Source organism: Myotis brandtii, unplaced genomic scaffold, assembly GCF_000412655.1.
Source record: "Myotis brandtii unplaced genomic scaffold, ASM41265v1 scaffold624, whole genome shotgun sequence".
Taxonomy (NCBI): domain Eukaryota; kingdom Metazoa; phylum Chordata; class Mammalia; order Chiroptera; family Vespertilionidae; genus Myotis; species Myotis brandtii.
In genome coordinates, this window is record NW_005370385.1 from 729,294 (window position 1) to 741,044 (window position 11,751).

The 11,751-nt window shown below is 44.7% G+C and overlaps 1 protein-coding gene across 4 annotated transcripts in view; it reads left to right on the forward strand.

Moving 5' to 3' along the window:
- Positions 1-11,751, forward strand: part of KMT2C (lysine (K)-specific methyltransferase 2C) — a 253,697-nt gene that overhangs the window by 197,026 nt on the left and 44,920 nt on the right. For all 4 annotated transcript variants that reach the window (XM_014528208.1, XM_014528209.1, XM_014528207.1 and 1 more), the window contains 6 exons: positions 3,120-3,252; positions 3,450-3,664; positions 5,852-5,925; positions 7,545-7,727; positions 8,126-9,976; positions 10,829-11,121. In XM_014528208.1, the coding sequence (XP_014383694.1) occupies positions 3,120-3,252; positions 3,450-3,664; positions 5,852-5,925; positions 7,545-7,727; positions 8,126-9,976; positions 10,829-11,121 (2,749 nt within the window). The remainder of the gene's footprint in view (positions 1-3,119; positions 3,253-3,449; positions 3,665-5,851; positions 5,926-7,544; positions 7,728-8,125; positions 9,977-10,828; positions 11,122-11,751) is intronic.

Below are 11,751 nucleotides of genomic sequence, written 5' to 3' on the forward strand. Positions count from 1 at the left end.
GCTGGCCCCCTCGCCCTCGATCAGGGTGGGAGAGGCTGATAAGGGGCTGGGCCGGCTGGGGGGAGGGGCCACGGGAGGTTAGCCGGTTAGCCTCACCCCCCGATCTGGCCGGTTCGCTGACAGCAGTGGGTGTCATAGCGACCGGTCATTCCAGTCGTTATGTCGTTTCGGTCACTAGCTTTTTATATATATAGACTAGAGGCTCGGTGCACAAAAATTTGTGCACTTGCGGGGGGAGGGGGGCTCCCTCAGCCCGGCCTGTGCCCTCTCACAGTCTGGGACCCCTCAGGGGATGACCACCTGCTGGCTTAGGCCCACTACCCGGGGGATTGGGCCTAAGATGGCAATCAGAGATTCCTCTGGCAGCCCAGCAGCCCTCGGGGGATGTCCACTTGCCAGCAGGGAGCAGGCCTAAACTGCAGTCGGACATCCTTAGGGCTGCTGAGGTGGCAGGAGAGGCTCCCACCACCACCACTGTACTGGCAGCCATCAGCCTGGCTTCTGTCTGAGCAGAGATCCTCCCATGTGAGAGCGCCCTGACCCCCAGAGGGCAGCTCCTGCATTGAGCGTCTGCCCCCTGGTGGTCAGTGTGTGTCATAGTGACCAGTCATTCCCAGTCATTCTGCTGTTAGGGTCAGTTTGCATATTACCCTGTTACTATATAGGATAGAGGCCTGGGGCACGGGTGGGGGCCGGCTGGTTTGCCCTGAAGGGTGTCCCGGATCAGGGTGGGGGTCCCGCTTGGGTGCCTGGCCAGCCTGGATGAGGGGATGATGGCTGTTTGCAGCTGGTCACACCCCCTTCAGGGGGGGGGTCCCCATTGGAGTGCCTGGCCAGTCTGGGTGAGGGGCTGAGGGCCGTTTTCAGGCTGGCGGGGGACTGAAGCTCCCAACCTCTCCTTTTTTTCTTTTTTTTTTTATTTTATTCTGGGATTTATTTACCTTCTATGGCTGTCACTGGAGCTGAGAGCCAGCTTTAGCTCTGAGGCTTGGCTCCAGCTCTGAGACCTCGGCTGCTGAAAGCAGGTATCTGGCTTTGTTTAGTGTCTATAATTGAAACACTGTTGCAACTCCAGCTCTGAGGCCTGGCTGGCTGAAAGTAGGTTTCTGGGGATTGTTTAGCTTCTATAATTGCAACATAGTTGCTTAGAGTGCAGCTCAGAGCTGGGAGGCGGCAGGCAGGGAACCTTGGCTTCCTCCATCACTGGAGCAAGCAAGCCTCCTGTTCGCTTCAGCTGCCTGGCTGCCGGCCACCATCTTGGTTGGCAGTTAATTTGCATATCACCCTGATTAGCCAATGGGAAGCGTGTTGGAGGTATGGTTAATTACCATGTTTGTCTATTATTAGATAGGATAGCTGCCTTTATCTCTAAAGGTTTCATGTGCTCATTGTGGTTCCCATTGTCCGTGCTGACAGATAGCTAGGGGATGGATCACATTCTCATTTCCAATAACGATGCCTTTGTTTATCCTAATTACATAATGGAGCTTACTTTTTCCTGAAGTTGAAAATAGAGTTATCCCTAGCCGATTTAGCTCAGTGGATAAGGGTCCCAGATTCAATTGCTGTCAAGGGCACATACCTCCGTTGTAGGCTCCTCCTCGGGCCCAGGCCCAGGCTCTGGTCAGGGCACATGCAGGAGGCAAACAGTCAATGTGTCTGTCTCATGTCGATGTTTCTCTTCATCTTTCCCTCTCTCTTCCACTCTCCCTAAAAATTAGTGGAAAAATATCCTCGGGTAAGGATTTTTAAAAAAAGAAAGAAAAGGAAAGGAAAGAAAAGAAAAGGTTAGCATTCTACTTTGAATTAAATCTCACTCTTTAAACTAATCTTGGTGTGAACTTAAGTCTCTCAAGAACCTTGTCATTGTGGGGGCCTGATCCAGTGGGCCCTGCTGTTCAATTTAGTAGGATAAGCCCTAACCTAGAAGTCCTTGAGACAAAAATCCTAAAACCTGCCACCGATCAGCCTCCGAATCCTCAGGTAGGAATGGGAGCTCTGTGTGCTTTAGACATAGTTCATGAGAAAGCACATCACACAAGACAGTGTGCTGGGCTATTTTTTCTTTTAATGGTATGACCAAGTCATCAGGTTGGGGTTCTCTGTCATTACAACAAGTGTGCCAGGTGTTTACATGGGAACTGTATTCTAGTTGTAGAATTAACTGTGAGGGAGGGTCTCCCAGTGTGTTCTGAGTGCTGTGACAACAGAGGTCCTGTAGTTGTTACTTTAGAAGAGTGTGCCCCTGAATTGGGAGGTTTTTTGTATTTTTTTGTTTTTGTTTTTTGTTGGGTTTTTTTTTTTTGCTAGAAAACTGCTTAGATAAGGACAGTAGAAGGTCACAAGTAGGGTTGGAGCCGCATGCTAAGGAGAGTTACAGGGGAAACAAGGTTTACCTAATGTCTATATAGGAAAAAGGTGATAAGGTATTGGAAGCGTGTGAATAAGAGGGAATAAGAGCTAAAATGCATTTGAGAGCTGAAACCACAAGTAATGAAAATTAGGCCAAATCCAGAATGAATATATTTTTAGTAGTAATGATCTAATCGATGATGGGAGATGAAATAAATACTGCTTGTTGTTCTAAACTCTTTTAGAGAGAGTGCCAATTTAAGAATCATAGATGGTTTTTTGTATTAATGGGAATAAGTAAATTAGAAGAATCTCTATTTGTTAATTTTGAATGAAGAAGAGGAAGAGTATCTGATAAAACTTCTAGATTTATTCTTTTTTTAGTGCTGATATGTACTGAGCAGTCACTGCATTAGTGCTGAGAATGGCCGTACATTGTGTCAATCACAGAATACCTCCATTTACAGAAAGAGTGATTGATTCTACCTCTAACAAGTAGCAGAATTAAGATTCAAGCCTAGGGCAGTCAGACTCCAAAACATGTACTATTTCCAGTAAACTATAACAAAGTAAACAGAATTTTAGAGACACATTTCAAAAATTTATGGCCAATCATTCTTTAAGCAATATTTTACAGGATAATATTGAAAAAATTACCCATATCCAACTTTATTATTAAATAGCAATATAAGTATTTATCTAGAAATATTTCTGTTGCTTTTTTATTTATGAATAATATGCAGACTGAATTATTATTTTCTTTTAAGATGTTTTTTCACGGATGCCACTCATGAACGGCCTTATTGGGCCCAGTCCTCATCTCCCACACAACTCTTTGCCTCCTGGAAGTGGACTGGGAACTTTCTCTGCCATAGCACAATCCCCTTACACTGATGCCAGGTATTTAAAAGCCTTCACTTCCTGTGGAAACTTAAGTAATTTTTGTTCTATGAATGTTATTCTGTTATTGTGCATAATATTAATGTTTGTTACATTTATTGTGATCTATCATTTAAGCTATTTTATAATAAGTTTTGATGAAATTGTACTCGAAAGTTAGTTATGTTTATGAAGTAACGTTGTATATTATTTACCAGGGATAAGAATCCAGCATTTAATCCAATGGCCAGTGACCCTCACAGCTCTTGGACCTCCTCGGCTCCCCCTGTGGAAGGGGAGAGCGATACGATGTCCAATGCTCAGAGAAGCACACTTAAGTGGGAGAAGGAGGAGGCCCTGGGGGAGATGGCCACCGTTGCACCAGTTCTCTACACAAACATTAACTTCCCCAACCTGAAGGACGAGTTCCCTGGTAAGTCTCGGGTTTGGGTATATGATTGCTATCTGTGTTACCAACTTCCGCATGTGTAAGACAATCTTTGTTTTGTCTGTGTTCTTTTTACAACAGTAGAGCGCCCATGTGTCATCACTGATTTTCATCTAGTATGACTATGCACAACCTGATAGTCCTAGTTCCTAGATATGTGGAAACATCTTGCATTTTCTTAGTCCTAGGCCCTGTGGCCATTTGCATATTTCCCTTAAGCTAATTTTAATGAATGAAATGATCTGTTTTTCCTCGCTTAGAGACTACAAATATATAAAGTCAGCGTTGTGTTATATGTGTAATTGTACAAAAAATTTCCTGGAACAGAATATCATCATTTAATCACAAGTGTTAGCCTGGCTGGTGTGGCTCAGTAGTTGAGTATTGACCTATGAACCAGGAGGTTCTGGTTCGATTCCCTGGTTTTGGGCTCGATCACCAATGGGAGGCATGCAGGAAGCAGCTGATCAATGATTCTCTCATCATTGATGTTTCTATCCATCTCTTACTCTCCCTTCCTCTCTCTGAAATAAAAAAAAAAATTTTTTTTAAAGTGTTAAGTCAGTTAAAAAAAAAAGTGTTAAAGTTAGGCTGTATCAGACTCCATTCTGAGTCTTGTTTCCATCAAAATGAACTCAGTATTATATTCCCTTTCCCCCAAGTGTCCAGTCTGTTTGAACAAAAATTGCAGATGATACAGTGTCCCCCTTTGGAAATTCTGATCGACTAGAGCAGCCGTGGGCAAACTACGGCCCGTGGGCCGGATCCGGCCTGTTTGAAATGAATAAAACTAAAAAAAAAAAGGACCGTACCCTTTTATGTAATGATGTTTACTTTGAATTTATATTAGTTCACACAAACACTCCATCCATGCTTTTGTTCCGGCCCTCCGGTCCAGTTTAAGAACCCATTGTGGCCCTCGAGTCAAAAAGTTTGCCCACCCCTGGACTAGAGGATGAATCATTTGGATTAATGAAACCAACTTGTAGAGTATTTGTAAGCAAATGCTGGTATTGTCTTGAGTTCATGTTGCTAGACAAACCAGAATTGGAAAGGTCTCGCACACACTGTCTTGCAGTAGCTTCCTTGTCAGCACACCATTGTGTTAGATACACCTGAGCGGCTGCCCACCTGCGAGTGCACTTGCTAATGGATGACCTAGTCTGTTCAGGTGCCCTTTCAGTTAATCCTCCTCCTGGTACTTGATTCATTACGTGTAAGAAATAAATGCCATGTTCCCTAACAATAACCCAGCAGTTTCAGTGCAGCGATGTCTGTTAACTCAATACATGTATTCTTCCTGTGCATCTAACCACACTTTATCTGCTGCCTTCAGATGACCACATCTAATTATAGCAAGTCATTTTGTGTCAGTGTAAATTGTCTTGAGAGCAGAGCTATAGTTTAATTTTCTTTAATGTTTAATTTTCTTTACTATGTGACTCTAGAACCTCACAAAATAGCAGGTTAAAGCTGCTGATCTGTCAGCTGATTGCCATTTTCTTTCAGTGCCTTTTTTGAAATTTTCTCCTTCCCTCCCTTTTCCCTTCCCTCCCTCTTTCCTTCCCTTCCCTCCCTCCTCCTTTCCCTCCCCTTCCCCTTCCCTTCCCTTCCTTCCCTTTTCTACATTTCTTCTAATATAGACTAAATTGTTTCTACATTAACCATTAACTGTTCATCTTACCTAAACTTCATTTTATAGACTGTCCTGACAATGAATTTCATAGAAATAGCTTAAAATCATGACTTTCCATGTCTTTGTTGTGCACAAATGCTGGTGAGACTCTCATTTCTAATACTCACTTCCTTTTGATCAAATTGATAGCCTTCTCTTGAGTACAGATATTTTACAAAACTTGTAGCTTTGGTTCTGATAGCATCTTACAGGATTGAGGGAGTTTCTTATACTTGACTTAAATTTAACTTGGCTGCTTAGCCCTTTTGATTTAAAAACTTCCCAACTCTACATGTGAGATTATTAATAAGGCAACACTTTATTCAGAAAATATATTTTTAGCCTACTATGTGCCATCAACTTGTACTGTACAAAGAACTTAAATTATGAAAATCTGGCCAAAAAACATTTAACTTTCAGGAGTTCATAGCTTTTTTATTGTGACACGTCCTTATTGTGGGCTCCATAAATGTACATGCTGTATTCTTTTGTTGCAGACTGGACTACTAGAGTGAAACAGATTGCTAAGCTGTGGAGAAAAGCAAGCTCCCAGGAAAGAGCACCATACGTGGTATTGACAAACTCTTCTGCGTTGTTATATCTTTGAACATAATCCTGACCCTTATTGTTATTGTCTTAGGTTTCTAAAATGATTTTCCATTGCGGAAAACATGTTTATACTTGTGCAACACATAAATAGCTTTGTTTTCCATAGGGATTTTCTAACTCTTTAGTCTTGCATGTGACTTATTTATTTATTTATTTATTTTTCTTTTATTTCTTTTTTTAAAGTGTGACATTTTTAGAAGCAACTTAACAGCACCAGGATGTTGAAGATTGAACTCAGTTATTTTAGGAGCGTGTTTAATTCATTTTTAAATTAAACATGCTTTATCTCTTCAAAAGAGTACTAAATTTTGAGGCTGCATTCTTGTATTGTTTCTTCCATAATAAACTCTTTTTTGTCAGGTCCAGTAGAAAATCATCCTGGAACTTGAAAGGGACATATCCAGACACCTTTCAGGAGCTTTTGAAACATGCGCTTTGTCAGAGTCATTAGGGTATTTATAAGAGTCATAGTTCAGAGATGAATTGTTATTTCCCAGGGAGCCAAATTGAGATTGCCAGCTGGATCCTAGTCCTTGCTTTCATTTTAAAGCATATTAAATCGACATTATTGCTTTGAAAAATATAAGCAGTTAATTTCCAACTTAATCTTTAGCACATACATTGTCAGTGATAATTATTTGGATGGAGCAGAAATTATTATTGTTTTTAAATATATATTTTTATTGATTCAGAGAGGAAGAGAGAGGGAGAGAGAGAGAGAAATATCAATTATGAGAGAGATTCATTGATCAGCTACCTCCTGCATGCCCCACACTGGGGAACAAGCCCGCGACCCGGGCATGTGCCCTGACTGGGAATCTAACCATGACCTTCTGGTTCATAGGTCGATGCTCAACCACTGAGCCACGCCAGCTGGGCAGAAATTATTTTTGATGTGTTGGTAATGCTTTAATCTGGACTATCAGAGGTAGTGATAGCATTGAGGTGGGTTTTCTTTTGTGTTAAAGTTCAAATTCCAGATTTTAGATTTGGAGATTGATTTGATATTTTCCTTTTCTCTAAATTGAGCAAGATATGAATTCTTCCATTTTGAAGACAACACTAGATTACAATGCCTGGGTTCTCTAACCCGATTCAGATAAGGGTGGTAACACCCATTCTGGAAGGGAGAAGGTGAGGTGGTATCCAGTCCTTTCACCCAGAACGCTGTAAATTCTAAAGGGTTATGTTTCAACTGTTTATGTAGTTAGTTAATTAGGTAGTTTGTTTATTGTTAATCCTCACCCGAGGATATTTTTCCCATTGATATTTAGAGAGAGTTAAAGGGAGAGGGGAGAGACAGAAACATCAAAAATGAGAGAGACACATTGACTGGTTGCCTCCCACAACCACCCCAACCTGGGCTGGGATTGAGCCTGTGGCCGAGGGATATGCCCTTGACCCTTCAAGTCTGTGGGCCCATGGTCTACCCACTAAGAAAACTGGCTAGGGCTGTTTCAACTGTTTAACTAGACCTTTTTTTGCTTTTATATGAAAGATCAACATAGGTTCATTTTATTTTTATGTCTTAAAATTTGTTAACATTAACTGACAGATGATTTTCTGATCTGTTTTTCAAAGCAAAAAGCTAGAGACAACCGAGCTGCATTGCGCATCAATAAAGTGCAGATGTCAAATGATTCCCTGAAGAGGCAGCAGCAGCCGGACAGCAGCGACCCCAGCTCTCGGCTTGACTCGGATCTCTTTAAAGATCCGTTAAAGCAAAGAGAATCGGAACATGAACAGGAATGGAAATTTAGACAGGTATGTGGATTTTTTCAAAATTGCATTTAAAAACAAAATTGCATTTTTGCTTAAAGAGAGCTATTTATGTCATTATCTCAGAACATAGTTTTTATTAGAACATAAAAGTTTGGTTAAAAGTAGACTTTCCTTTCTCAGTAAAATATTTGTAAGCTGCTTTGGGAAGGTCATTGAGAACGACATGCTGCCCTCGGCATGAGTTAGGTGGACTGGTGAATAATGTCTCCTGTTAGGAGACTGAATATAAGGTGGGTGCCACCTGGCACTGCAGATATCAAACACATTAACTCTCAAGAGAATTAAGAATTAATTTCAAGAGAAAGGCAACAGCCTCTCCCCCCATGATAGCTACGTTCTTCCTTACCCACATGATTGCTTTCTCTGTCCCCATCCAATAGCAAATGCGCCAGAAGAGTAAGCAGCAGGCGAAGATTGAGGCTACCCAGAAGCTGGAGCAGGTGAAGAGCGAGCAGCAGCAGCAGCAGCAGCAGCAGCAGCAGCAGCAGTTTGGCTCACAGCCTCTGCTGGCGTTGTCGCGCTCGGACACACCCAGCAGTGGGATACAGAGCCCCCTGGCTGCCCAGCCTGGCCCTGGAAACGTGTCTCCTGCACAGTCATTCCATAAAGACCTGTTTACAAAGCAGCTCCCCAGCACCCCAACTTCCTCATCTGCAGACGATGTGTTTGTAAAGCCACAGGCTCCTCCTCCTCCTCCCACTCCCTCCCGGGTTCCCCTCCAGGAGAGCCCTTCACAGCCTCAGACTTCTCAGCCGCCTTCCCCTCAGGTGTTCTCACCCGGATCTTCTAACTCCCGACCACCATCTCCAGTGGATCCTTATGCGAAAATGGTTGGTACCCCAAGACCACCTCCTGGGGGCCACAGCTTTTCCAGAAGGAATTCTGCACTGGTGGAAAGCTGTGTATCTTTATCGTCAGCACCGAGGCCCCCTCAAATGGGTGAGGGCACAGCAAACAGGCCATCTCCCATCCGAGATTTCTGCTCTTCCTCCTCGACAAGTAGTGACCCCTATGCAAAGCCTCCAGACACACCCAGGCCTGTGACAACAGACCAGTTTCCCAAACCCTTGGGCCTGCCCCGGGCTCCTATAGTTCCAGAACAAACTGCAAAAGGTCGTCTAGCAGCTGGAACCAATGATCACTTCATGAAACCATCTCCTAGGACAGATGTGTTTCAAAGACAACGGATCCCTGACACATATGCACGACCCTTGTTGACGCCTGCACCCCTTGATAGTGGTCCTGGACCTTTTAAGGCTCCCATGCAGCTGCCTCCGCCTTCCCAGGACCCTTACGGGCCAGTGCCACATCCACCAAGGCGGCTGTCCGCCGACCCTTATGAAAGGCCTGCCTTGACACCACGACCTGCAGATAACTTTTCTCATAACCAATCGAGTGATCCATATAGCCAGCCTCCCCTCACCCCACGTCCTGCAATGAATGAGTCTTTCGCCCACCCCTCAAGGGCTTTTCCCCAGCCTGGCACCATATCCAGGCCAACATCTCAGGATCCATATTTCCAGCCCTCAGGACCATCTCCCTCCAATCCAGACCCTTATTCTCAGCCTCCTGGAACTCCTCGGCCCGCGACGATTGATCCATATAGTCAGCAGCCACCAACCCCCAGGCCACCTACACAAGCAGACCTGTTTGTTACATCTGCAACTACTCAGAGGCACTCTGACCCATACGCTCATGCTCCTGGAACACCAAGACCTGGCGTCTCTGTTTTTTACTCGCAGCCACCAGCAGCACCAAGGCCAAGGGTTTCAGAGGGTTTTGCTCGGTCCTCAGTGACAAGACCTGTCCTCATGTCAAGTCAGGATGTGTTCCTACAGGCAACACAGAATCGAGGCACAGCCTTACCTGGCCCTGTGGTGAGGACACCCGAAGCCTGTTCCCAAACACCGGGGCCGCCCGGACCTGGCCTTGCAGACACATTCAGCCGTGTCTCCCCATCTGCTGCTCGGGATCCCTACGACCAGCCCCCAATGACTCCAAGGCCTCAGGCTGATGCTTTTGGAGCAAGTCAAATGGCTCCTGATGCTGCTGATCAGCCCCGGCCTGGGTCTGAGGGGAACTTCAGTGCTCCTTCAAACACCCCCATGAATTCTCAAGGCCAGCAGTTCTCCAGTGTCTCCCAACTTCCTGGCCCGGTACCAACCTCGGGAGTCACTGACACACAGAACACCATCAATATGTCCCAAGCAGATACAGAGAAATTGAGACAGGTAAACACATTGTATGTTCTTTGATGTTTTAAGTACATTATTTGAGAAAGCTATTCATTTCATCAAACTTTAACAAATGTTAAAGTTTATCTTCTATAGAATTCATTGTACTGCAAACAAGAAAAATGGAAGTGGTGAAATTAACACCAGTTGATTTGGATTTACTATATTTTCAATATTTATGAATTTTTAGGGGAATTGTTATATATGAAATCTTTTAAGTTTTGTGATAGTTTTCAGGCAAGGAAAAGGCCCCAAGTAATCTGTTTTGTAACCATTGAATAGTTAAGTATAACTAGTGTTTCATCAAACTTTAAAACATTAAGACATTTAAATGATTGATTGATTGATTGATTGATAGATTTCAGAGAGAGAGAGAGAGAGAAACGGATTTGTTGGTCCACTTGTTTATGCATTCATTGGTTGATTTCTTGTGTGTGCCCTGACCAGAGATCGAATCCACAGCCTTGGCTTAACTGGAATGATGCTCCAGTCAACTGAGCTACCCACCGAGGGCAAAACATTAAGATGCTTTAAACACTGTCTGGCCAGCATGGCTCAGTGGTTAAGCGTCAACCTATGAACCAGGAGGTCACGGTTCAATTCCCAGTCAGGGCACACGCCCAGGTTGCGGGCTCAATCCCCAGTGTGGGGCATGCAGGAGGCAGCTGATCAATGATTCTCATCATTGATGTTTCTCTCTCTCCCTTTCCCTTCCTCTCTGAAATAAATTTAAAAAATATATATTAAAAAAATATTTTAAACATTACCATAGTCGTATATTGGAAGCATTAGTTACCAGAAAGCCCTTAGCTACCAGAAATCCCAGTGATTTTTGTTTCTTTCCTTCAGCGGCAGAAGTTACGTGAAATAATTCTGCAGCAGCAACAGCAGAAGAAGATGGCAGGTCGACAGGAGAAAGGTTCCCAGGATGCAGCCTCTGTGCCTCATCCCAGTCCCCTGCAGCACTGGCAGCCTGAGAGTGTCAGCCAGGCTTTCTCCAGGCCTCCACCCCCCTATCCTGGGAGCATCAGGCCGCCTGCTGTCCCTCCGCTGGGACCTAGATACGCTGTCTTCCCAAAGGACCCGCGTGGACCCTATCCTCCTGAAGTTACTGGTATGGGAATGAGACCTCATGGATTTAGGTAATGCATTTAATTTCCTGCCAGATTTAAATCGCTGTTAGAAGTTACTCGTAATTAAGAAGTTGTTACTGCTTTTTACTGGTTATATCCCTTTGAGATATAACTAATGTTATTTCCACTAATGAGAAGTCATGGATTTAAAAAAACAACAAACTGAGTTTTTCTTTAGATTGGAAAATATTTAAAGACTAGAGGCCCGGTGCAAGAAATTCCTGCATGGGGGGAGGGGGCGTGGAGGGAGTCTCTCAACCCGGCCTGCCCCCTCTCACAGTCCAGGAGCCCTCAGGGGATGTCCTACTCTGCGGGAGGCGACCGGCCTGATCGGGGAAGGCGCTGCCCCCATCACCCCGCTGCTGCTGCCACTGCTGGCCACCAGTAGCTGCCAGCCCTTGGCTCTCCCTTCTTAGCGCTGGCCCCGCCCCCTGCCCACTGGTGGGTGGGGGGTGATCTGGGGCCAGGCCGGCTGGGGGAGGGGCTGTGGGAGGTTGAGGCACAGCAGGTTGCACCCAGTCCAGCCTTTGTGGATGCGTGGCGCCTGGACCGGGCCCTCGAGGCTGCCTCTGCAGAAGGGGCAGCACTGGGACCGGGCCGCACTGCGCCCTGTCTTGAAGCACCTTTGCAGAAGGGAGC